The sequence below is a fragment of the Grammomys surdaster genome, unplaced genomic scaffold (assembly GCF_004785775.1).
Source record: "Grammomys surdaster isolate TR1022 unplaced genomic scaffold, NIH_TR_1.0 231, whole genome shotgun sequence".
NCBI lineage: Eukaryota > Metazoa > Chordata > Mammalia > Rodentia > Muridae > Grammomys > Grammomys surdaster.
In genome coordinates this window covers 4,324,249-4,351,668 of record NW_021604676.1, presented here as the reverse complement: position 1 = coordinate 4,351,668, position 27,420 = coordinate 4,324,249, and the positions used below count along the sequence as shown (strand labels likewise).

General features: G+C 42.7%; 1 protein-coding gene across 2 annotated transcripts in view; it reads left to right on the top strand.

Moving 5' to 3' along the window:
* Lrrc1 (leucine rich repeat containing 1) overlaps nucleotides 1-27,420 on the top strand; it is a 110,196-nt gene that overhangs the window by 20,546 nt on the left and 62,230 nt on the right. For both annotated transcript variants that reach the window (XM_028773573.1, XM_028773574.1), the window contains exon 2: nucleotides 22,900-23,017. In XM_028773573.1, coding sequence (XP_028629406.1) covers nucleotides 22,900-23,017 — 118 coding nt within the window. The remainder of the gene's footprint in view (nucleotides 1-22,899; nucleotides 23,018-27,420) is intronic.

The following is a 27,420-nucleotide window of genomic DNA, read 5'->3' as shown; positions in this document are numbered from 1 at the left end:
ACTGCAGGGGGTGTGATGCACTGCAGGAGGGTGTGATGCACTGCAGGGGGTGTGAGACACTGCAGGGGGTGTGATACACTGCAGGGGTGTGTGATACACTGCAGGGGTGTGTGTGATACACTGCAGGGGGTGTGATGCACTGCAGGGGGTGTGATACACTGCAGGGGTGTGTGTGCTACACTGCAGGGGGTGTGATGCACTGCAGGGGGTGTGATGCACTGCAGGGTATGTGATGCACTGCAGGGGGTGTGATACACTGCAGGAGGGTGTGATACACTGCAGGGGCATGTGTGATGCACTGGAAGGGGGTGTGATGCACTGCAGGAGGGTGTGATACACTGCAGGGGCGTGTGTGATACACTGCAGGGGGTGTGATACACTGCAGGGGTGTGTGTGATACACTGCAGGGGGTGTGATGCACTGCAGGTATGTGTGTGATACACTGCAGGGGGTGTGATGCACTGCAGGTGTGTGTGTGATGCACTGCAGGGGTGTGTGTGATGCACTGGAGGGGTGTGTGTGATACACTGCAGGGTGTGATACACTGCAGGGGGTGTGATGCACTGCAGGGGGTGTGATACACTGCAGGGGGTGTGATACACTGCAGGAGGGTGTGATACACTGCAGGGGGTGTGATACACTGCAGGGGCATGTGTGATGCACTGGAAGGGGGTGTGATGCACTGCAGGAGGGTGTGATACACTGCAGGGTGTGTGAGGCACTGCAGGGGCGTGTTCGATGCACTGCAAGGGCAGGTAATTCACTGCGAGAAGGGGTGGTGCACTGCAGGGGGGGATACAGAGGGAAGCATGAGAGCAGAGCTTGGATACAGCTATGTAGGGTTGGAGACAAGAAACACTAAGAGCTTTAGAAGAGGAGGAGGCAGTGTGTCACACTAGAAAGTGGCAGATCGATGCAGTGGGGAAGATTAACATGGAAAGACATTTTGGGGAAAGACTTTTGGATAGCTTTTCCATTTCACTTCTAAACATCTCCTTGGTTACACATCTCACCGTATCTTTCTTTCTTTCTTTTTTTTTTTTTGTATCTGTATCAAGTAGTGAAGGAACAAAGGAGAGATGTCATTCAAGAGGGACATGGAAAGTACTTGAAAACACAGTAATTCATCACCTCTCCATATAAGAGCCTGCTGCCACCCTGGGGGAATTAAACTGCTGGTAGCAGAACCTTGAATTACTTTTTCCTAGACTGTGGAGGAAGGTTGGACTATGTAAAGAAATTGGACACTTCTGTGGACCAAAGAGCTGGAAAGCCAGATGGAGAGGAAAGGGGATGAGGTGGGGCCCTGTATGTGCTTGAAGCCTTGAGGACACCACCATGCTCGGCTCCCGAACCTCCCCATCCTTTCCATCTGAGTTTTCCTAGGTGGCTTATTTGGCCCTGCAGAGGTGTTGTATCTCACCAAGTCCTTTTTTGATACTGTATGGCAAACAAAGTGCAGTCGTAAGCCGGGGGCAGAATGCCATCACTGAGAGAGACTTGCATGAATGTTGCCTCAGAAGGAGCATGGTAAGAAATTGTCATCAGTGCATGAGTGGCCACTGCCATTCAGACATCAGTTGCTATGATGACCTTCAAGGGACCCTCCAATGGTTGAGCCCTTTAGCATTCCCTTATAGAAGGTGGGGCGGGGGAAAGATCATCACTCACTCCCACATCTGCTCTCACCGAGTTTATTTAATTCTGTTTCTGTTCCTTGTGGTCTTGGGTGGGTGGGCGAGCAGCAGCCGGAGTCTCTAGAGCAGTGGTTCTCAGCCTTCCTAATGCTGCAACCCTTTAATATAGTTAGTTCCTCATGGTGTGGTGACCCCCAACCATGAAACTATTTTTGTTGCTACTTCATAACTGTAATTCTGCTACTGTTATGAATAGTAGCGTAACCTCTGTGTTTTCTGATGGTCTTAGGTGACACCTCTGAAAGGGTATTTGATCCCCAAAGGAGTAGTGACCCACAGGTTGAAAACCAGTGCTCTAGGAGGCAGGAGGTTGACTGGGGTAGGACTCTAGGAATTCCTGACTCTACCTTTGTCCTGGCATAGTGAGGAGTTTTGATGATGAAGCTTCTGGAGATTCATTGGCTCACCAAACTGGAACTGAGTGACATTGATTTGTCTGTGTTGGGGTCCTGTCTGGGGTGAGGAGGCGTTCTGTGCAGCTCCTCAGGGAAAGATAGAACATTGTGTACATGCCTGTTGGATCCCTATTGAGTTTATAGTTTTAGTTAATATGTGTAGTTTGGGCACATGGTTCTCAAATTACCCACACTGTTAAAACCTTTCTGCAGTCTTTTTATGGACTTTGCCTTTAGGCCAAGTCTCCAAGTCTATACTGAGTTTTAAGGTTTTAGATTTCAGTGCAAGACCCTGCATTTCGTGAGGCTAAATCTATTCTAATTAGATTAGCACATCAGTGCAAAGCACAGTGCAGCCAACTCTAAAGAGCACCCCCCCAACCACACATAGCCGATTTTATGCAACTTCCCCATCAGTTCCAAGGACCCTAAACTTGGCAAGCATTTATGTGACTGGGAAGAAAGTACGAGCTAGAGACTTCTCCCAAGTAATGATTAGGTTCTTCACTAGCTGCTTGTCCTTCCAAATTCTTCACCTTTTGAGCCTCCATTCTCATACTGTTTCCCTGGAGTAAAATGGAATGGTTTCTGTGTGTCAGGCTGGGTGTGCAGGCTGGTGAATCAGTAACACACTCTCAGGACACACTGTGTACCAGCACACCAGCTAATGCTTAGGTTTCCAACTATGGAAAGCACTGCTCCATCCCTCAGCGCTGGGGTCTTCTAACCGGCAGATAAGCCTGTCACTCAGCGTTGGTTAAGTGGCTGTTGCTTGTCCAGCCAGTTTGATTCCTCACCTCTCATTTTATACCTCAGAGTGTGTTACTGTTTTGTCTAGAGTACCACAAGGAAGTGTTATTCATACACTACTGAATTGCAAGTGCTTCATTGAAAGGTGTGGGACATTATTCGCTATAACGAGAAAGGTGCACATTGAAGTCACATGCAGTAAGATCATAATTTGCTAAATATATTTGTAAGTGAAGTAGACATATGTGGGAAAAAGGGTAAAGCAGCACACAGAACTGTCAGCACTTAGGGACCATGGGTACTGCTTGTTCACCCCCATGGTGCCAACCACCGAGAGAGCCATCTCTGTATGCATTCACTCTCTGGGTATTAGAGCTTATTCTGTCTTTATCATTTCAAAGGACACACGAGAACAGTCATCCAGCTCTCTCAGAACAGTGGGAGGAAACCTTTCGCCCTTTACTGCATGTTTGTTATGACGTGCAGAGCTGGTTCACTGGGAGCTTTCTCTGGGGAGCGGCATTTGCACATCGCCTGACCACTCTGTGGGTTCTGTGTCTGCCTTGGATCCCAAGTAACTTGCCTTACTCTCTCTGCTTGTTCTCTCAGGACAAAGCCACAGTGACTTTCCTGGGCCCTCTTAGAGGTATTTTGCTTTTAATAGCTACTTCTTCCATAAAGTGTAAATTGTAGTTTATGGCTGCACTAGACAAATATAACTCAGCATTGGTTCATTATTACACACGCATTGTCACTCAGTTGTTTTCTTTTGATATTAAAGAAGTTGGAACATTTTTGAGACCCTCATCCCCTAAAATACTGTGTCTCTTTGAACCTTATGACAGTGTCATCTGTCTTGGGGACTTAGCAGTATGAGTTATCTTGTGCCTCTCTGTGTCATTTATTCAGAAAGTATTTTGTGGTCTTGATTATATGAGTAGTTCTTCCTTCTTTCCCTCTTTCTCTTCTCTGTTTTGCTGTTTTGAGATAAGGCCTCATGAAGCCGTAGCTGATATGAAATTCATTGTATAGGTCTTTGTGAACTTTCAGCTCTTCTCCCGCCTCTACCTTTGGAGGATTGGAACCATGGCATGTGTCACCACACCTAGCCTTGCTTGTCCTTAATGCGTTATTTCTGCCGTCCTTCCAGGTTATTTTTCTATGACGATGACAGAGCTGCTACATTATTAGATGGTGCTAAGGGAATGTTACAGCATTACATTGTATGGTTGGCTTTGGAAGGGCGTGACAGTTCATCCTTTTCCTTTTCTTTAGAGTACTTGCCGTTTCTTTTATCCTTTCTTCACTTATTTTTAATGTGAGATTAAGCTGTTTTTGACTTTTAAATGGGGGACAGTGGAGTATTTCAGTGCTGATTTTGAAATAAAGTTCATCAAAGAGAATATCGTTTTCACACTGGGTAGTGCGTCTGGAGACTGTCTCTGTTCTTACCGACTCTGCATTTGCAGGTGTTCTGAGAATTGCTAAAGTGTTGGTGGCTAAAATGGAGTCCAGCTCCTTGGCAATAAGAGCAGAGCAACGGGAGAAATTACAGAAGATCGAGGGGAGGGTACAGAGATAGCAAAGGCTCACATGCCCAGGATAGCAGAGAACATGTGTATAGACTTGATTCTTCACTCTTGAGACAGATGGGCAGCTCTGAAGTATAGGTCCACAAGAAGCCAGAGAGGCATTCAGTGACCTGCACACCAGGAGTGGAGGAGAGAAGTTAGATGTAGTTGATTCTGTCCAAGTTGCTGTACTCTAACCCAGGAAGAAATCTTTAGTATTCTGAAAACCAGGAAACTGGTTGACATTGCCCTTGTCCTCACGGGCCAGGGCTGGGAGCAGTGAACGCATGTGCTGCTGATGGCTGACGGGAAGGGCAAGCTTCTAAGGCTCAGATTTTCGCTGGACAGGAAGCGATTTTCTAGTAGACTCATGGGCTGTGAAGTGGTTGGTTCACATTTTAACTCTGACCCACTCAGGGTTACCAGACAAATGGACACCTCATCTGTCACTGGCAAAGTATTGAAATCTCATTGACTATAACAAAACTCTCATTTTGTTACCCCTAGTTTGTCCCCATGGAATATGCTTCTTCAGAATGTGAGGAAGATCAGCTGCACAGAGAACCAGTTCTCACTGAACTCTTGCAGACTTGTAACCAACATGTGTATTTTTGGGAGATGCCAGACTGTTCCACGAGTGAGGAAGACTGAGCTCAGTTGGGTGTGGGCCTTCCTATATGCCTGAAAGGGCCAGAAGAACCAAGACTCCCACGATGCTGTCCTGATTTCATCCAGAGTAGCCATCACAAATACTTGTATCCTGGTTACCTTTGTCAGCTTGACATAGCCTAGAGTCATCCGAGAGGAGCAATTCCCTAGGTCAGACTGGTCTGTGGGAGTACGTGTGGAGCATTGTTTTCTATTATTAATCAATGCAAGAGTGCAACACCACCCCTAGTCCTGTCCGATAGAAAAGTTAGCTAATTTTTCTCCTTGTTTTCTGCTGTACTCTTTGGCTATGAATGTGTTCTTTTCTGACTTCTCTCAGTGGTGGAGTGCTTGTTACCTGAGAGTTGGAAACAGTCTCACTAGTTTGCTTTTGGTTGGGGTGGTGTCATAGCAACAGAAAGGAGACCAGGGCAGACTTACTCTATTTGCTCTTTGTTGCTGTGACAAACCACTGACCAAAAGCACCTAAGAGAGGAAAGGGTTTATTTCATCTTACGTTTCTGAGTCACAGTCTATCATTGAAGGAAGCTGGCAGGATCCCAAGAGTTTGTTAAGTTGACAGTCAGGGCTAACCGGTGGTCAGGTACTTGGATGTATTTCCAAAGCCTAAGTTTATCTGCAGAATGGATTGCCCATGTCCAAAGATGTCTGTGAATTCGTCCAGTGCTTCTGTAGATGACGGCATCCAAAGGTTGAACACCATCTAAGCTTTTCAGTTGTCTCTATCCTTATAGTGACCCTGTGTCACTGCTGAGTCTAGCCTGCCTGTGTCCGAGGTATCTGAGGTATCTATCACAGCCCTTGGCCTGGGTCTGTCGTGCTTTCCCACTTAATACTGTCCTCATCTGTGAGCCTCCTCTTCCCCTTTTAATTTAAAAGTACATTTTTTATCAGCATGGAAAAATTTGATAAGTTATATTTGTATATTTAAGAATGTTTTGCATCATTGTGAGTGGTGGTATATACCTGTAATTTCAGCACTGTGGAGCTGAAGCTGGAGTATTGTAAGTCTGATCTTTCTTCTTTCTTACGGTCCTCAAATTGCTGTGGGTTTTTTTTTTTTGTTCCCTGACTTGACTGAGCATTGATTGCTTCCTCCAAGTTCTTTTCATTTACCAGGGGCCCTGCCGTACTTTGTGTTGAGCTTGAATTTTGTCATATGATCCCAGATAATATATAGATTTCCTTGTTGCTTCTTGTAAATGCAATATTTATATGTGAGTCAATTATAGGGCAAAGTGCATACCACCCAGTGTTACCGTAAATTACCTTGGCAAATTTTGAATGCCAGGCAGAAAATATGCCTAGAAACTGAACTTGGAGAACCCTGGGGTCATTAAGAAGCTTTCTAGATCAGTTGCATGTCTGGTTCTACAGTTCTTTTAGAAAACATACCAAGTTGTCATCCGGCTTGCTCTTGTATAGACTTCTACCTTCCCAGAGGATTCTGCCATAATTTAGTTCAATATATAGGAGAATGTATATGTTTACCTTCTTGGTGTTAGACTATATTAAGCAAGTCTGATTCTTTGCTCATGGCAGGTCTTCAGATATTCAGAGCCATGACTGGAAATACAGTTATTTGACTCCTATAAAAGTTTGGTTTATATGTTCCCTTGTATAGTTTATAATGTTAGTAGGTTCAAAATCTTGACTACGCAACAGAGGCAGAGTGGATTTTGGATATAGTGTATTATGATCCTTTGCAAATCTGGAAATTTGGAAAGTGATCTTGAATGCTAATTTGGGCAGACTTAGATCAAGAAGCCTGGGTATCATATTGGCCTCTCCCTCAGGTGTTTGATGAACTCTCAACTGCTTGTACTGTTAATTTTAAAAGTACAAGCAGTTGGCCAGGGTGGGGTGGAGGGAGCAGAGATGTCAAATCCCTGGGGCTTGTTGGCTGGTCATTCTAGTTGAACCATCAAGTGGCAGGTTCTGTGAAAGATCCTTTCTCAAGAAATTCAACAGTGAGTGATAGAGAAAGACTCACTTAGGGACACACTTGCACACACATAAACACACAAAAGGAACTTTTGTGAAAATAGAATTAGAAGTTATATTGTGCTGGCATTCAGAAATAGACTGGTGTGGAGTAAGTCCCTTTGTATGTGGAGGAAAGAAGCTGTGTTCTTTATTTCAGCCTGACGTCTCCACCTACAGCTAGCCAGTTAGTTTCCATATCCACAGAACCAAATCCTGCCCTGAGTCTCTGAGGCTTGGATCCTCATTAGAGTTAACCAGGGATATTTATAAACTGCAGCGTATCACCCATCACAGGCCTCCCAAATCAAACTCTCAACAGGGCCTAGGGGCCTGCTGATAATGGAGATCGGGGATGTTGTCTGCTTGGAGAACTGCTAGAATACTTTTGCTGTCCAGTTCTGCATTTACAGTTCTATATGCATTGCAGATAAATGCAAGTGTTGTAATAGCTGAGGTGCTTGTAACTCCTTATGCTCCACCCATTTCCTCCTGGGGACTGTCTTGTCTCTGCTGTAGTGAATGCACACTTCTCACCCATCCCTTCCCTGGGCTCAGGCTCAGAAGGTCCAACCGGCAGAATCAGAGACCACTGGACTTACAGCAGAAGCTGGCCTGACGTGTGGCTCTGGCATTTCACATCTGCCAATCGGTATATAGCAACTGATTGCTTACGAGGTGATGTGAGAGGCAGGCACTTTATAAGCTTTAAAAGCCGCCGATGTTAATGATGTAACGAGCATGTGCCAGGGTTCTTTGGGTTCCTGCCTTGTTCTGTGGTGAGTAGTCAGCCAACAGAAAGCTTTGAGAAGGCATGCTTACATTGTGTTGGGGGCAGGTGGTCTTCGACAGGCCTACTTGAAGATGTACTCATACTTCATAGGGTTCCTGAGCATACAGAGATGCGTCCTGTGTTTGGTTCTGACCTATAAAGGAGTGTTAGGAGCAGAGCCTGTTAGGGAAGTGGAGGCTCTTTTATTAAAGACTTAAAAAAAAAAAACCCAAAACCCGAAAACAAAAACACCCACTGCATAATTGACCTTGCCAGTGTTCTTTTCTTTTCATAATTAGAATCTCAATCTCCTCGTAAAGGGGTACCAGAGATCTAGTAAGATCTAGTAAAGCCAGAGATCTAGCTTTCTCTGTTTGTCATCTTAGATGCCTAAGGCTGCTGGCAGGTCTTCAGGCAGAAGAGCCCTGTCACAGGGTAACACTCCTGGGTCTCAGGCTGGCTGACAGGCAGGCTCGCAGGCAGCACCACTCCAGGGGCCACATTAGCCAGAATGGATCGTTTTTTTTCCCCCCTCTGGTGCAGCTCCCCCCTCCCCCAAATCTTGTGTCCTTAAGCTCAGGCCTGTCTTAGTCTTGCTAACCCTGCTCTGAGCCTACCTGGTATCTCTCCAGCCCTTTCTCCATGTTTTAGCTCACATTTGCTTTGCTTTGGTTGGTTTGATTAATGTGAAGTACACTTTTGGATTTCCTTGCCTGAGAAGCTGGATTATGCGTTACGGGACTTAACTTGTATTTAAGGTCTACTCTCTGAGACTGTGTAACATTTGATCCTAGAAGTCTGTTGACTTCCCTATAGAATATCTTTTGTATGTGATTCTTCTTGGCTTTTACAAATGAAAGGCAGTCTTAAAAATATCAGCCCAATTGCAGTTTAGTACCGAGTTGCATCTTGAGAGTATATTCCAAGAGTCACAGGATGGATGGGTCAGAGTTTCTTACACTTGAGGAGTTCTTGTAACTTGGATGCAATAAAAGGATTTTTTTTAATAACAAGCAGTTATTATAGCTAACACTAAACGTTTTTCTCATAGGCAGCTACTGTTCTAGGTATGTTACCTGTATTCACTTGTGTGGTGTCCACTGTAGTAGAGACAGACACTGTGGTTGTTCATTTTCATGATGGAGAAATCAGGGTATTAGGAAGGTGAAGCTACTTGCCTGACTTCACATAGCCAGCCAGTTAGTTAGGGAACCCTAGAGACTTTGGATTCCATAGTACACCCTGCTCTGCTGTTCACAGGAAATGGGTGTGGGCCTTTGGATGTGGCTCTGAATCTCAGCAGGGCTTCACTGTGTAACCTAACCCTGCCAGATGCCCTCTCTGTGCTCCATTCTCTTCTCTTGTACAATCAAGTCTGGATTGGGGCTGTTGTTAGCTTAAATGCAGTTGTGTGTGTAGAAGAAGCCTTAGCTAATATCTGGCACAGTAGGATTGTTTCTCATTATTCTAGAGTTGCTTTTGAGAAAAATAAATAAACAAACCAGCAGTGATGTGAAGTTTTTGAAATTAGAGTTTCAGAAGCACTCTTGTTAGTGATGCCTTTAAATTTTAAATTGCTTCAACTCCTACATATGAAGTCTGAGCATCCTAGGCCCATAGTCTCAGGCTCTAGAATGTGTTTTCTACAGATTTCCAGAGGCAGAGGAGTGTGGGTGTCATCTGACCCTAGTGGTCCTGATGACAGGCCCAGCGAGCCAGGACATAGTAGCTGTGCCACCTTGTTCTGTACATGTCTGGGTAAAGAAATGGGACTGTCACCCAGGAGTAAGACACTGGGAAACTGGAGCAGGGGAGTCATGGAGACCACTGAACTAGCTGAGGAAATTGCTCAGGGACCATACAGGGGACTGGTTTACACCTGGACGCCAGCTCTTTCGTGTGTCCTGGAGATTCAGGTGCCAACGATGCTCTCCCAAACTTCACACTAGAGTTATGTCTGGGAATATCTTACAGTACCACCCCCTTTACACACATGTGTGTTTCTGTATGCGTAGGCAGACAATGTGTGAGCATGTCTGTGTGCAGAGGTCAGAGGGTGATGTCTGATGTCTTCCTTGACTGGCCTTCTTACATATTCAGGTATAGTCTGTCACTTGAACCCACAGCTCCCTGATTCAGTTAGTCTGGCTAGCTAGCTTTCCATGGGGATCCCTCGAGTCTGCCTCTGAGTGCTGGGACTACTTGTGGACTGCCATGTCCACCAGGTATTTATATAGATAGGCTGTTAGAGATCCAAACCATCTTTACACCCACACAGCAGGCCCTTTACCAGCCACACCATTTCCCCAAGTCTTTTAGTCTCCTTTCCATAAATAATCTTCCTCTTCCTCCTCTCCTTCTTTCTCCTTTTCTTCTTCCTCCTCTTCCTCTTCTTTCTCTTCCTTCTCCTCTTCCTCTTCCTCCTCCTCCTCCTCCTCCTCCTCCTCCTCCTCCTCCTCCTCTTCAGTTTTTTGAGACAGCGTTTCATCAATTTTCTTTTTGATTGCATATCACAGAAGTTTCTGACTCTGGGAACTTTTGAGATGATGTGCTGAATTTGGCCCGTAGTAAATAATGTTTTAAGCAACTATCTGGCTAGGAAATGCCAGGACACAGCCAGAACTAGCTTCAAGAGCTTAGTGACAGGGAAAGAACTGTAACCCTCATTCATGGTAGTAGGGTAGCTCACTGTGTGGCCTAAGGCCACTATCTATTATACTTTTAGGGTTTAGTATTGGACAACTTCTAGAGTGTTTTGCCTCTTACCCAGGTTGCTAGTAAACAGTAAAAAAACAAAAAACAAAACAAAAGAACCAGTTCACAGATTGTTAACAAGAACATCTTTTACCTGAATGGCTCCAGCGGCTGCCTGCTGTCTTCATGCAGAAAGCTGACATAGGGCTTGAGCAGTTAATCAGAGGAAAGTGTGGATGGGGTTGGGGTGGGTTAGTGGCTGCTCTTGGGCCTTAAACAGTGGGGCAATTTAAAGGGTTCTCACTTAGGCCTGTGTCTGTGGCTCTTCATCTGGATTAATGTTAGAATTTGATATTTTGTGACGCTAAGCTGTAGTGGTCAGTGTGAAATCTGTTTGGGTTTAGCATTGTTGAGTTGCTACAGGATACCCTGAGCTTTTCCGTTCTGCTGTTTACTTCTCTGTTTTGGTCAACCAGTAGGGAATAGTGTGGATTTGGTTAGTGTGAGAACTTTACATATGTGAGCATTTATTTTGAAGATAAAGGCTGCATCCTCAGGAGCTACAGGTACTTTGGAATATAAGCCTACATGGATAGAGAGAAACCCTTATATTAAAATGATATAATTTAAATCTTGTAATTATAAAATATATTATAGCTTAGTGTGTTTTTCAGATGAATGTTAGGGAATGTTCAAGAAGTTAAGTCCCCTTCCGTTATAAAATTTTACAGTGATTACAATTAGATATATTTCTGAGTGTCTAAAATCTATTCAGAGCCTCACAGTCGGAAGGCACAGCATTGCACAGTTAAACCAGTTTATGTGTCTTGTTCTTGAATCAGCTGGGGTCCTGTGGGAGGGACTCTACGATATGTGTATCTGGTGACTTGGCTGCTTTTCTGTATTTGCTGTATTCTGTTGCATAAAGATACCCTTCCTCTGTTTTGGAAAAGTACTGTGTGAAGATCCTGAAGCAGGCTTTCTAAAGTAAGTACAGTGACGTCATGGCTACTGGTGCCAAGCTCAGGGCTCCGTGGTTTAAGTTGCATCAAGTAAATCATGTTAGTTATTCCCATTCCCTTCAAGATTTCTTGATAAGGGTTTAAAAATTTGTTATTCTACAGCATCTTTGAGAGTAAAAAAATAAATTTCCACATAATTATTCATTAAAAGTATAAATACATTTTTCCTGAAAGTGACTGGCTTTTAATCTGTGAGCTGAACTTAAGTTTTAAGGCACTGTGTTAGTTGCAGTTTTCCAGTTCTTGTTTTCTAGAAAAGTTAAATCTGGTTTTGGGTAGTATCAATTTATTGCTTTAGAAGATGCCCCTCAGCAGTAAGTGATAGAGTGTGGGAAACCCTGTAGAAACAGGGTCGAGCACTCAGTATGCCACATGCCTTACTCCTAGCACTCAGGATGGCAGAGGCAGACAGGTGTGTGTGAGCCAGACGTAGTGTGGTACATAGTGAGGTCTGGGCTATCTAATGAGACTTTTGTCAAATAAGCGAAACCAAACCAAAGTCCCTTGTAGACATGTCCACTGTCGCAGTCCTGCCATCAAGGTTCTCAAACTGGAGTCCTAACGTTGCTTCTGTCACACATTTCTGCACAGCAATAAAGAAAGGAGACATGTTGGAAGAAAAGGTGTTTGAGCAAGGATCTAGGACATAACCACACAGATGGGAAGCATGCTCTGGGTTTTCATGGTGACTCTACATCACATGAAGTTGACAGTCAAGATAAACCATCATGATGATACCCTTGTCAACATCATACCCAAACACATCACCTTTGGGCCCTCATACCCTTTGTCCTCATAGACTCCTGGCCGCCATCTCACATTGTGAGGTACATTCAGTCCAAGTTCAGAAGTCCCCACAGTGTTGAACAATCTCAACACAACTTTAAAAGTACAAAGTCTGAGCCTCTCAGGCTGACCTTGAACTCACAGAGATCTCCCTGCCTCTGGCTCCTGAGTGCTGGGATTAAAGATATTGGCCACTATGAGCAGCCTGAAGGTGTTCACCTAAGTGTGAGCTCCTTCATCTAAAAACAAGTTACACGCTTCTGATTTACGTGGCACAGAATAAACATTTCTGTTCCAAAGGAGAAGATTCAGGGCATAGCAGAGAAGGCTGGGAACAGAGCAAGACTGAAATCCAACAGGAAAAATGCCAAAGCCTTCACTGCATGGCCGGCATCTGGGCTCATGGTGGAGTCTGGAAAATATTTAATAACATAACATAGTACATATGCATTCCAGGGTTGGCAGGAAACAAACTAAAATTATATAGTTAGTATAAAACTTATTTTGCTTAAAAGGTGTAACAGGAATACAGGAAGGGGACCAAAGGATAAATCTGTTGAGAGAAAAATTAAGCCACATGATTGAGGACTACTCAACTTCTATACTTCTATACTGATGCTTTGAATCACAGCAAATCAGAGCAGTGGGTACAAAGTGTTGCTCTCGCCTTCACATTTTCTCTCTTTTGTTGGTTTTTTGTTTGTTTGGTTTGTTTTTTTATTTTTAATTTTTTTGAGACAAGAGTCTTGCTTGGTAGCCCAGTATGGCCTTGAATTGGGATTTCTGAAGTAAATCACTGTCTATTTTCCCCCTTTATAATTTAAACAATGATAACATCAAGAAAAAAATTGAAAAGATAAATACGTAAATAATTTACATGTAAAGAAAGGAAGCCAAGGAGCTAGAGGTGTGGCTGTCTAGAGTGTTTGCTAGCGCCCTGGAAGCCCTGTGCTAAGTCTCCTGAACCCCATAGAACTGGGGGTGACGGCAAACACCCATATTCCCAGCACTTGGACTGGAGAAGGCACAAGACTAGAAGTTCAGGGCCATACTCGGCTACACAATCAGTTCAAGGTCATCATAGGATAAAAGAGGAAAAATACAGAAGTCAAATATATTTAATCAAATTTACTAAACCCGGCTGACACTGTTACATAGGTATTCAGGCACATTTTCATTTATTGGACTGAACTGTTGAGGTTTCATGTCGAGGCTGAATATAAAGGTATGAACTAATTTGTTTGGTAAAAGAAATGTCAAGGCAGCATTCAAGCTGTGTGGTCGGGGTTGCTCACTGCTCTCAGCTAGGTCCACAGTGAAGGAAAGGGGGAAAGTGGAGGACAGTAGATTCAGATGGGAGAGTGCAGGACACAAAACATGTGGATCCATCAAGGAGATCAGAGCCATTAAAGGGACATCTCGAGTCCTGCACTGGAAAAGATGCGTGAGGGTAAGACTTAGGGAGACAGAGGCTTCATTTTGTTAAACCAAACTCAATCAAAGGACAGTGCCTAAGCTAGGATGAATGCTGAGTGGCTGGTTCCCAGTTCCTCAGATGCAACTGCCTAGCAGAATACACCCCCACCAACCCAAGGTCGCTCAGAGAAACTGATACAGCAGTGGAGGGGGTGGCCCCATATCAAGCAGGTGGCAGAAGTTGGTAGTATAATGATGTTGTGTGCATGAAAGACTCAGGTCTGGAGGGATCATGGGGCATGTGTCAAAGTTTCAGTGAGCTCCTGAGGCCACCCACTAAGTGGCAAGGTGTGCATCCCTGTAAAGAGACTCCCCTGGGAGGCTACTGATCTCATCTTAAGCTCATCCAAGATTTTAGGGCTATGGAAAGAAATGAATGAATGATTGTTTCTTTGTTGTACAAAGGCTTCCTGTGCAGTAAAAACACAAACCTATTAAATATTACAGTGTAGAGTATTAATTTGCCTTCTGAGTAAATAAATTGGCAAGCAAATTATTTTTTCAATTATAGAAGAAATAGTTTTTGGAAGGGATGGAAGTATGCTGGAGTTCCCTGAACCATGTGACATGCTCAGGAGATAGCTGCCGGCATAGAGTGGAGTCAGCCCTAGGGAGACATGACATCATCGGAAGGTACAGGATAGTATACCTAAGTCAGCGAAGCCCGTTTGAATGGCTAGTGACCAGTTTTAATTAATAGTATTTTCCTAGTTGATCTTTCCTGGACCACCCTGACCTGCCTAGCCCCTGTCACCCTGTCATTTCTCTGTGGTAGCACCAGCCTGGTCTTTCCATGCCAGGTTCCCAGTAAAGTAATACTGTCCTAATGTCTCCTGGTTTTAATTAAGAGTTTCTTCTGTTCAAGTGATTGCAAATGCTGCTGTCAATTTCGTCTACTTCTCTGATCAAGCACGAAGAACAGAGCATTCCTGGCTTTGTGATTTTCAAAGTGATTTATCCCTGAGCCTTTCCAACAATGGTGGGGGAACCTTGGGTGTTTACATCTCTATTAAAGGCCATTAATGGGGAAGAGTAACAGGGCATGAGAGTGCCATGGGAATATTTCAGTATGCCAGCAAATGAGAAGATAAAATAGTCAATGGGATAAAATACTGAAAAATTGGAGACCTATTTAGAGCAAAGTAAATGCAGCCCCTTTGTTATAAATGCCCAAGTGCACACCTGCTAGCACTCAGTGGGGAGCGGATTTGTCTGTTTAAAATTGGCTCATCTGAGATTTTAGGGCTATGGAAAGAAATGAGTGAATGGTTATGTCTTTGTTGTACAAAGGCTTTCTGTGCAGCTAGAACACAAACCTATTAAATATTACATTGTAGAGTATTAATCTGCCTTCTGAGCAAATAAATTGGCAAGGAAATTGTTTTTCCAATTATAGAAGAAATAGTTTTTGGAAGGGATGGAGCTTTTTGTCTCATTTCACATTTATTAACCATATTAACTATTTCCTGTTCTTGAGTATGTGGATATGAGTTTTCTGTTTTGTGAATCAGTATTCCAAATTCTTTTTCTGTTATAAATCGGTAGTTTATAATTGAATAAATCTCTGGGATACAAAATAGTACTATGATCTGTGAATATGGTGTAGAACAATTAAGTAAATCTAATTGTATCATCAATCACCACATTTAAAACATTGTGAGAGTTTGTCTGCTGGTGCCAGTTGGCCACATGGATGCTTGAAGAAAGTGTTCAGTGACTGTCACTCTCTGCCTATTCTCTTTTCTCTGAAACTGAGGTTGGTTGAATCTTGGCTAGGCTGGAAGACACCAACCACAGCAGCCCTCCTATCTCTGCCCTCCTCAGAGCAAGTGGGGGTGTTGTATGTGTGGGCAGAATGCCTGGTTCGCTAGGTAGGCTGGGATGTCTGGAGCAAGCCATCTTGCCAGCTCCTAGTAAATTTTGGTTTTGAGTGTTTGCTAAAAACCCTTTCAAAAATCAAATTCATGATATGAGAACAGTTTTTTTTTTTTTAATTCTCGTCTTAGCTCAACTGGTTCTTCTACTATTCTGTAAATATTTTCCCTTCTTGTCTATTGTGGATTTTTTGTTTATTATGAAACAAAAAATTACTCAGCTATTTTCTTTTTCAATTTCTATTAGAAAAGTTACCACTCAATGATTAGCTACAGAATCTTGTACTGTTCTCTACCCAGTTGTAATACAGCTCTCCTGTAGTGGATCTGGACTATCCACCTTAGATTGCTGTGGACCCTCTGGTTGGCAGCATTTCCTCTGACTCGTTTAAAAACATGTTTTCTGTTATCCTGTCCATGTATTGGAAGAGACTATTTTCTAGTCTTCTGGATTAGGTCTTTTTCATGACATACACATGCCCCTGAGGCACATTCTCGTGCACGTTCATGTGCATGTACACACACATGCACACACACACACACACACACACACACACACACACTCCCCTGAGGAGTGTTCAGAGGGAGGATGAAGACTAGAAAGACAGGAGGCTTCAATTCATCCTCCTTCCTCTGACCCCACCATTTCCCTTCTTCAGCTCATCTGGGGCTTCTCTACTTTCCCCCAAGGCCTTTGTCCTATTCTCTTAAGATGCAGTGAGGCTCTTGGGCCTAGACCTTAAAATCCCTCACATTTTATTGGTCAAGGCAAGTCATAATCTCTTTCTTTTTATGGTCCCCTTTCTATTTTCATAGACCCCACACATATATGCATGTGAATACATTTGTACATATACACACATACTTAAATCAGTCCATCTGTGAGAGAAAACATGTATCAGTCTTTGAGTCTGGCTTATTTCACTTAGCGTGCTGATCTCTAGTTCTGTACACTTTCCTGCAAATGTTTGTCTTTGTAGCAGAATAAAATTCCATTTTTTTTGGTGTGTATATGTGTGTGTGTGTGTGTGTGTGTGTGTGTGTGTGTGTGTTTGGCAGTAGGGTTCTGTGTCCAAGCTCTGGTGGGCAACAAAGTTAAAATAGTTTGTATGGGGGTCTCTGGGGCAGACCTGACCAGCAGCTAGAGGGGAGGAAGTACCCCACACCCGGCACTGGGCTTTTTATTTGGCAACCTGTGGCTTCTAGGGTGAGTGAGCATAATAATCCCCTATGTTGGGTAATTCTAATTGAACACTTTTATGTTTATATATTTTACATATAAAATATACGTAAGATGTTTACACAATACTAGGGTTTCATATGGCTTTTTCACACATCCCTGTGGTTAGTTATCCGTTCTCCAACCCCTTCTCTGCCGTGTATGTATTGAAAACTCTTCTATTCTCTTAGTCTATTTACTGATTGGATGACCTTTGATGGTTATAGTTCCACTTCTTTATATATCCTAGAGGTTAATTCCCTGTACTCTCTGTGGTTAGAAGACATTTTCATATCCTGTAGACTATCTCTTCACATTGGTGGTGGTTCTCTTTGCTTGTACAGAGCTTTTTAATTTCATGGATCGTCTTGGGATCATTTTCTGTTCTTTTGGGGTCCTTTCAGAAAAACCTTTGTCAATGACTTTGAAGTGTTTTATGTAGGTTTTCCTCTGTCATTTCTAAAGTTTCAAGTCTTACATTAAAATCTTTGCTCCATTTTGGATTGGTGGTTTTTAGTTTTTTGTTTGTTTATTTTATTTTGTTTTGAGGGTAGAATGGGAGAGATGGACCCAGTCTCCTTTTTCTATTCATGGGAAGCCTTTTACCCACCACCCTTGTTAGAGAGGCTGGCTTTCCTTCAGTATATGTTTGTCCAGCATTAGATGTCTGGCTGTAGCTATGGCTTACTTCTATACATCCTATTCTAGTTCTTGACTTTGTGCCAAACATACACATTCTGTCCCCCAGCTCTAGTACACTCTGATATTGGGTGTTCAGTGCTTCATTACCTCTTCCCCTTCCTGGATAGTGTATGCCTTCAGGTAAATTCTAGAAAGTTTTTCCTTTGTTCTGGAAGAGTCTCATTGAAATTTTGTTAAAGATTGTGTTGCAGCTGCAGACCACTCTTGCTAAGATAGCTATGGCAGTCTCTGTCTTATAGTGGTTGTTTTCCTCAGTGTCTCAGAGTTCTCATTGTAGAGATCTTTTACCTCCTTTGTTAGACTTAGTTTGTTTTCTTTTGAAGCTATTTGTAAATGAGATTGTTTCCCTCCTAATTTCCTTCTCTTCATTCTCATTTATTGTTATATAGAAAGGCTGCTGGGCTTTGTGTGTTGATTTTGAATCCTGGCACTTTTCCGAAGATGTCTAGGGTTTTCTGGTGGAGTATTGGGGTTTTCCATGTCATCTTCTGTCTCCGTCCCCTTGTTCTCTCTTGTCTTCCCTCTGAGTCTTCAGTGCTCTGTCTGATAAAATTGGAGACAGTGGACACCTCTGTCTTTTTCATGATTTCGTAGGAAATGCTTTGGTTTACACTATCTGTATAAGTGATTGATCAAAAAGACAGCCTAACTTGTTGAGGACAGGGGAAGAAATTTGATTCATGTTATATTAAACAAAAGAAGGTAAGCAATTTAGGTTACGGATTAGAATACCTCCAACATGGTGATAGGTGTCATTGTAGTTTGCCACAGCTGTGCAGAAGCTTTTGACATCTGTGACACTGTTGTTCCTCATGAGATCCCACGACAACCCTTCTCTACCTTATTGAGGAATTTCGGCACCTTGGGTTGATGGTTGGCCATATAGTAACTTGAAAGGATGCAGCCCTTTCTCAGATGCAGAAAAGAAGTATTAATAGTACCAAAAGGGCAAAAGACCTTGTCAGATGGAGAATGGAAACAACATTTTGTTTAGTTGAATGAAAGGGTCAGTATCTGCTAAAAACAATAGTGGCTGTAAGAAGCCTGGTACCCTGTAACAACCTAGGGCAATTGGGGTTTCTCTGAATATAATTGTACAGAATGTGCTCTAAGTGGGTCAGTGAGCTGTAATCAAACATGTAGATTTGAAGAATAGTGTAGCAGTGTGTTCTGTCACATGATTACTCAGTGCTCAGGCACCCTGCCAGAAGAGCTACACAAATTGTTCTTCATGTGCCCTGGCTGATCTCAGAAGCAAGGCAGAAGGGCTTATAGCTTATGAAGTCTTTTCTCTGACTATGTGAGGAAGCTGAGAATTTATGATGTGATATCGTTCAAGGGACACCTCCTGAGTTGTGTAAGAAAGCAGGCGATTAAGAACATTTGAACATGATTAGAGTTTGGGAAAGGACTGAGGAGTTACTGAGGGTACATTTTGAGATCATGGCACACTGCATTTTTACAACTAGTATGTGCCTTCCCACGATGACTAAAAGCAGCATTTAGGGCAGGCTGTAGGTGAGGATGCTTTCAACCTGTAGAACGAAACCCTAAATTTATTTGCTTGTTATGACTCTCTTAGATGTAGGGATTTGTATGCTATCGTTCTTGTTATTTACTGCAGACCCAAGTACCTGATTTACTTGATTTCTTGTGTTATATATGACTGAGCGCTGGATGCATGGAATTGGTGATGGCTTTTGTCCTTTTGCTATTACGCCTTTCTTGGAAAACAAAGTAAGCTTTTCATGCTTGAGTAAACACATTGATGTATTATGAAACTGTCAGACTCTTTGAACAATTGGCACCAGCTCAGTTATTCAAATATGTGACTCTTTTCAATGGCTTTTGTGTTTGCTAATGCTTTAGTACAACTAGTATAAAGAGATTGCCATCCCTTAAAATAAATCTCAACTGATGGTTAGAGAAATCTCAAGGATTAGCCTCCGTTGGACATCTTTTTCATTATCATATATGTCCAATTAGTGAAATGATTTGTGCAGAGTCATAGCTCATTTAAATAATCTGTATTTTTTTTATGTTAAAACCAGTAGTTCATGCAGTACTCTTGTCATCTGATCCAATGTGATTTGCTTCCATCCTACCCAATATGGTCTTTTACTGTATTCTCTGGTGTGTAGTCAGCATGGCTTTTTACAGAGAACCTGAAACTTTGTTTTCTTTTAGAATTTTGTTTGCGTTGTAAACCCTTTTCAAGTTCTGTTGTGTTTGTAATAGTCATTTTTATTATTTGCATAATACTGAATTATTTAACACCTGGACAGCCTGTTGCTTTGTTCACAATGTGCTTCCTAGTTTTAATTTTAACATCATACTGCAAAGATAGCGTTGTGCATTTTGCTTGCTTTTGCTATTTTTAGCTATAGTATGAGGAGAGGTGTAAAGAAGTATATCATCAGTAGACTTGAAAATACTTTGTCTTGTGTGTGTTACCCACACACTTTTCAAAAGTCAGTGCCTCTTTGGATCACTGTATAAATATTACTTCTTTTTCTTCTTTTAATCAAAAAAAGAGAAGATTACAATCAACATTTGGAGCCTCCTCTCATCCTAGCATAGACTTTCTCCTATGTAAATTCATTTTCCAGTTTTAAAAATGTAGTATATGTGATTGTTTCCCAATTCTAGTCAGCTGGGAGCCATGGCAGTGAAGAACAGGGGCCTCTTGCCTTTCATGTCTCTGTCCCTGGGCGTTTGAGAACTTTCTGCTCCATGCTGTTTGTATAGGTATCCTTCTATAGGCTTCCGTATGGCCAGTGGTTTGTTTGTTCATTTTTCAGCTGGATTATGTCTGATTTTTGTAGCTCTTTCGTGGAAGTTGAAGATTCCGCACTCAGTTTCTTGCATTTGTAACACTGACATAACAGTCTAATCAATGTAGATGGGATAACATCCCTGTGACTCTTACGTATTTCTCCTAGCCCAATCTTACATTTATGTTATGGTTTTCTCTTTCTATGATATACATTTCCTGGAATTAACTCACCCCCATTTGCTTGTTCGGCTTTTCCCATTTCTGTTTCTGATTTATCACTAAACATTTGGAGACTTGCAGATTTCTTCTTGGTAGTTCCTACCACATCAGAGAATCCTTGAGATGGTTTTTATTCATGTTTTCAAAATTTCCATCTGGGAGCCTATATATGTGGCTTCTGCGTAGACTGGTTGTTTCTCAGGGCTTGTAGTTCAGGGGCATTTGGAAATCTTCTTGATTTTGTTATGAGGATTTCTTTTGTCTTTCCAAGCTTTGTTGATTCTGTATCCCAAATATCATATCATTCTTTAAGATTTACATCCATATTTTGGGGAAAGTGTGGGAAAGTGCATTTTCCACATTTAGCTGGTTGGGAATAATGTATTGTGTTTTATAAGGCAGTGTGTCATTGACTTTCAGTTTGTGATGACCCTCGTTGACCCTAGTTTGTCTTTTCCCATTTATTTCACTCATCTTTGGGAAATTAAAACTTCAGTCAGTTTGCAATATTCCTTAATTGTGCTTTTTTCATTCTGTTTTACTTATTTTTGTGTTACTGTGATAAGAACAACTGAGAGAAATGAGGGGAGGAAAGATTTATTTTGGTTTATTTATGAGACAAATTTAGGGAACGTGAGCACGAGGTGGGGCCTGTTCCCTCATGGTGGGCCAGTATTCATAGAAAGGGAGGTGAAGCCTGGGTCTGGAATACAACTGCCAAGTCATGCTTTTCCAACTGGGTTGTGCTGTCCTGACACTGTACCCTTGGGAAGCAGAAACTGCGTTGTGCAGTTTCACATGTTTGAACTTCATATTCTTACATGGATTGTTCCTTGTGGAGCTGTTTGGCTTTCCTGCCCCACCTCCCCATCATTTTGCTATCTCTTGAGTTTTACCAAACTTCTTCTAAGGGAATTTGTTAATTTTATTTACTTCTCTTAGATTCTTTTGTGGAGGCTACAATATTTTTAAATTTCTAAGTGTTTAATTCAAATATTTCTTGATTTGGTAACATACAGCTTCAGCCTGATACACACCCACTCATGCTGTATGTTTTAGCTGATGAAGTTCTCATTGGTTCTCTGTATTGCTTTGTGTGTGTGTGTGTGTGTGTGTGTGTGTGTGTGTGTGTATGCGCGTGCATGCACTGTCCTTTATCTGCATGCATACACACTTGGCATCTTGTATATTGTAGGCTTTTACTCAGATTTCTAGAGAGTCTGGACTCCGCTTAAGTTAGGGATCCAGGTCCTGGGGTTGTGAGTGAGACGACCACGTGTAGACACCATGTGCTGGTGGTGGGCACGTCACACCAGCTCCCTTCTATGATTAGTATCCCTGGCTCTGTGTCCATGCCTGGGGTCCTGTTGCCGCCAGACAAGTGGGTGAGCTCTCACTGATAGTCTGTGACTTCTTTAAAAAGTAGGGTTGCCTTATTCTTGTCCTTAAAAACCCCTGAGCTTTCTGTTAGCTTTTTTGCCTGGCTATGAAGGACAGAAAAATAAATGACAAGTATTTAGCATGTTATTAAAGATGAATTTTCAGTCAATTTTCCTTCGTTTATAGGTATTTGACCTAATTTCTTTTTGTCTGCTTACAGTAAAGCCCCGTTTTTTTTAAAAAAAAAATTATTATTTTTCTGAATTTTATTGCATAATTATCTAGTTCCCCTTTGCTTTGTATGTTAGTAGTCTTCATAGACTTATTGTATGTCTTTATATTTGTGTTTATTGTTGTATATATTTTAGTACATCATTGAAGGGTGTAGGAGAAAGACTACATATTCAGTCTGCCTTTGTCATGGGGATCTGGTGCAGACTTTTGATTCTTGGTCAAAATACTTTTTTTTCATTGCTGCACACAATGTGATATATCTATAACCAGTAGAATTAATGTATTATATTTTATGGAAACAGTTTTAATTAGAATTCTTGTAAAATATATTATTCTGTTTACATGTTTAATATCATACCTTTAATATTAGTTTTGAGAAGTAGATGTGGCAATCTGTTCTCTTGAAGTGGCTTGTTCATTGTTTAACATTTTTATTTTTAAATACTTAGATAGGAATTCATAAAAATTGTCTGCCCTGAGAGGTACTTTGTATATAAAGATATATGTATATTTTATATTTGTATATGAAGATATTTCATATGAGCAGTTTACCACTCAAATCAAGAATCTGACATTGGCACAGTCTTCATTAGTCTTAAGACATAGACTGAAAAGTCCTGTTAGTTTAAAGAGCCATGCAAATATGTATGAAACCCATGTAAAACCATTTTCTCTTTCAGCAATTTTTCCAGCTAGTCAAATTACGAAAACTTGGCCTCAGTGATAATGAAATTCAACGGCTCCCTCCAGAAATAGCAAACTTCATGCAGCTGGTTGAACTCGACGTGTCTCGGAATGGTAAGACGGCATCCATCCCACTTAGGTTGTCCTTGTGTCTTTTTTGACGCTGGGGACGTGATGAATAACAATGAGTGTATGAAGGTTACTAGAGGTGCTTTTTCTAACTGTGGGAAAGCTATGTATACTTTTTTGTGTGTGGAAATTAATGAGACTTAAATTTTATGGTTTTGAGACAAGGTCGGTCTTTGTAGCTCAGGCTGCCCTTGAACTTTCAATTCTCCTGCCTCAGCCCCCTAAGTACGTGGATCCCAGCCATGTCTGTCTCACTATGATTGGCTAATAGCACTTTAAATAGTTGGTCAGCTTCTAATATTTACCAACACTGTTTTTGTAGCTTTTAAAAGTAGCTTCAGTCTTCACTCCTCGAGTTGGCCGTGACTTACCTTGCTCAGTTTGGTTTGTGAGACAAAGTCTTAGTATGTATGTAACTCTATCAGGCCTGCTACTCATCGTGAAGCCCAGCTGGCCTTGAACCTGTGACAGTCTGTTGCGTTGGCCTCCTGACCATGTCCAGCACTGGCACCTTTTCCTGAACCTGTCATGAGAGCCGCTGGTCCGTGTTTGGATGCTGTGTAGAGAAGCCATGCCCCAGAGAAAGGTTGATGTCTTGTGCCTAGAGTGTAGAGTGCCCTACCCCCGCTGACTTAGGTGCTGCGAGCTGTCTTCTGCTCTTTTAATCAGGAGCTGTAGGTCAGTCTCTGTCTTTCAGACACTGTAGGCCTAAGCACTGTACTTGGAGTGGATTCCTGTCATGGTAGTGAAGAAGGATCCCTCCTCCTGTGTAAGCACCTCTTACATGACTCTCTCACGTTCCGTCCTGTAAGTTGGGAGTTGCCTTTCGACTGTGCTGTTGCATTGACATAGGGTCTTTTATCATTGATGAAGACTAGTTCTTACTTTGAAAGTACTGGGGAGAAAACATCTTGTTTTAAACTGGCTTATGCATCACAGAACAAAAGAGCTCCAATAAAGTGGGTTTTTTACATTTAGGCTGGGAGCAGAGCGGGCATTCCAACAGCTACAGTTGGTACCACTTGGGGTTCTTAGTCCCCCATCTTACTGCTTCTGTTCTAGCTGCTGTGTCCTTCCCTCTCCGCTAGGCCACTCTCTTGGGACCACCTTGTGGTATTCCCCCACCCGCAGGTTTTCTGGCCCACGTCTATGTGTCTCTTCACTTTTCAGTCCTGATGTGGGCTGCATTCATCAGTGACTCCTTGCTATGGGAAGAGTGGTTCTCCAAGCTCACCTTTTAACCAACCTTCCAATATGAGCTACAATATAAGCTCTCCTGAGAAATGAGAGCAAGTCACATGAAGTGACTCCTCCTTCCCTGAGGATTTCTGGTCCTGAGCAGACTTTTCCTACACTGGAGTTGAGAGGGGGACGTGGCCTGGCTAGAAGTGTGTCCAGGAAGTGCCTATAAGATAGCAATGACTTCTCGGCTTAGCAGTAACCCGAGTTACTAAAAAGAAGTTATAGAGCTGCCTGTTAATTTTCCACAGAAGCAGTAACCAACTCGAAACTGGAATCACAAAGTCTGAGGAAATAAACTGCATCTTTGAAATTGGAATTAGAAAGGTGAAATTAATAAAGAAGGTGGTTCTGGGTTAGCTGTGATGGGAAGCCGTGGGAGGTTGGTAGTGGCGCTTCCTGGCCCCACAGTTCTCAGGGCAGCCCTTGTAGCTAGGATGGAGAGCTACTTGCCTCTTCTATGCTCTCATCTTTAACCTCCAGCATATTGACAAACGAAGCTAAGTAAGCCTAAAGTCTGTGACAAGGCATACCATTTCCTGCCCTGGGGTACTCACTTTGACCCTCTGAGATTTCAAATCCGAGCCATGCCTTCTGCAGGTGCTGGGCCTTATGAAGGACCCAGCATTTTTTTTCCAAGTTCCCTGAGGGTGTTTGAGAAATGCTTAGGGCCTTAAACTGTCCTGGAATAGCCTTGCCTTCATTATCCGGCTTGCTAGAGAATGTAGTAATTTGGGGTGGGGGATTCAGGTTCAGGGGATAAGGGCGGGAACCACCCTGCATGTTGGAAGAGTGCTGCATGGAGCATGGGTGGGTTCAGGAAAAACTCCTGCCAGAGTGACAGAGCAAGACAAGGTCACTGCTGTTACAACTGACAGCAGCAGGGTCTCAGGCTGTTTCCAGATGGGCAGCTCTCAATGTGCTTCCTCTCTCTTTTCCTTTATTTACAATTATTTTTCTGGCAGATAAAATGGCATCAATATAAATTTCCAAGGCAACTGAGTAGATAAATAAAGGTCACAAAGCCTGCAGCCTGTTAGAGGCCGTGTGAGAACCTACTCTGTACACGTTGGGACACTGAGGATCTGGGCCCGTTGTCTGAGGCCTGTCTAGTCTCTGCTTTTCTGTTGCACTAATTGGAGCCGCCTGCTGCAGACAGAAGCTGATTGTCTTAGTTCCCTGCCCACTAGGGCTGGCTGCTTCTTGATAGGGCTTTCAATGGAATGGCAGTTCTGTGTTTCTAAAAAGCAGTGCTTTGACCATGAAGGAAGAAGGCAAGGGTTTGGTTCCAGACCACACAGCCATCGGATTGCTGCATGTTGAACTTGAATGTGTAGTGACAACCTGACAGTTTTACTAAATTGAGGATTCTGAAGTAGTGGGTCTGAAGTGTCTTCGAGGCTTGTGCCTTGGTTCCCAGGGCTGTTGACCCTGTCAGGGGCTTCTGATCCTGCCAGGCAGGGGCTTCTGATCCTGCTGGTCTACCAAACAGACAGTAGCAATATTTTAGAAGTCAGCACTCAGACTTGCTACAGGCTTCCTTCAGGAGTCTTACCTGATTGTGAGCCTAACTTCTCCCTGCCTCAGACAGCTCTGCACTTCTGCTTGTAAGATGGGTAATCCTCAGATAGCCCTGGTCAGGACCACGTGCTAGAGCTGACTGAAACACACATTCACTTGGACTCTCTTTTCTTGCTTAAATGAAAGATAAGAGAGAAGTTTTGTGTTTCTTTCTAAGAAAGTCTGTAACTAAGATTTTTTTCAAAGGATTATGAGGTGAGGTGCTAGGCTGTGTGAGGCTTGCCCCCCCCTTTTGTGGTGGGGATATGAAGTAGAGGCTACTCCCAGAATTACTGGCTGAGGACCTTGGGCCAGAGTCCTGGCTCTGTCATCAGTGCCAGAACTGCTTTGGATAGGCTCTTGGCTCTGCTGGGCTATGAAGGGATGGAATACTTCTTGTCTGAAACAAATGAGCACCAATTTTCATGTCAAATAGGAAGGGACCAAAATATATCAAGAAAAAAAGACGCTATGCGTTTTCCTTGAATGTGGATTAAAGGATGGCTGGAATACAGTATATGGAGTTGTTCTGGTCTTTCTGGCTGCCTGACTCAGGCCCACGATAAACACTGTGCTTAGCACATTGCATGGTGGCTGGACCAGGAGAGTTTCCTTGTCATGGTTACCAGTGACCATGAGAGACATCAGCAAGAGGAAGCACACAGCTAGACTCGCATGGCTCGTGCAGGGCAGCTAGACAGCACACAACCTAGAGCCTTTCCTTTGAGTTACAAGAATTTCTGCTTTCTCTCATGCACCTTTTCTGCCCTAGCTTGTACCTTCTTGTGAGTTAGTACAGAAAAAAGAGTGTTGCTTTCTACTTGCAAAAAGCAAAGTACTTAGTGAGTGTTCTATTGCTGTGAAGAGATACTATGATATGGATATGACCAAGGCAACTTATAAAAGAAAGCATTTAATGGGGGCTTGCTTAGTTTCAGAGGGTTAGTCCATGACTATCATGGTAGGGGGGCAGGGAGGCAGGGAGGCACGGTGCTGTAACAGTAGCTGAGAGCTTGTGTCCTGATTCACAGGTAGCAGGCAGAGACTGGGCCTGCCATGGGCGTTTGAAACAACAAAGCCCACCCTCAGTGGCACACCTCCTCCAGCAAGGCCACACCTCCTCCAGCAAGGCCACACCTCCTAATCCTTCCTAAATAGTCCACCTACTGAGAACCAAATACTCTGATATCTATCAGCCTATCAGGTTGTTCTTGTTCAGACCACAGCAGCACTTGATTCTAGATTATTGTGACTATTTTTAAGGTGAGCATAGAAAGCAATTAGGCATCTGTGAGTAGAAAAATCATGTTCCGGGGTGGAGAGATAGCTTAGAGGCTAAGCCACAAATCTTTTTGATGAACATTTTTTATGCTTTTTGCTTGATTTTTCTTGCGGTTCCTTAGTTTTTTTTTTTTTTTTTGGTCTCTATCTAGAAGGATCTCCCTAGGGTACCTAACTTCCCCATGTTATACCAGAACACAGAAATTTTGAAAAGTAGTCTTCTTCTAATGTGGCCCCTGTCTCATTATCAACAAAATTGTATTGAATAATAGTATATTTCTGTAGCATTGCCTGTTTTTCTTCTTTTA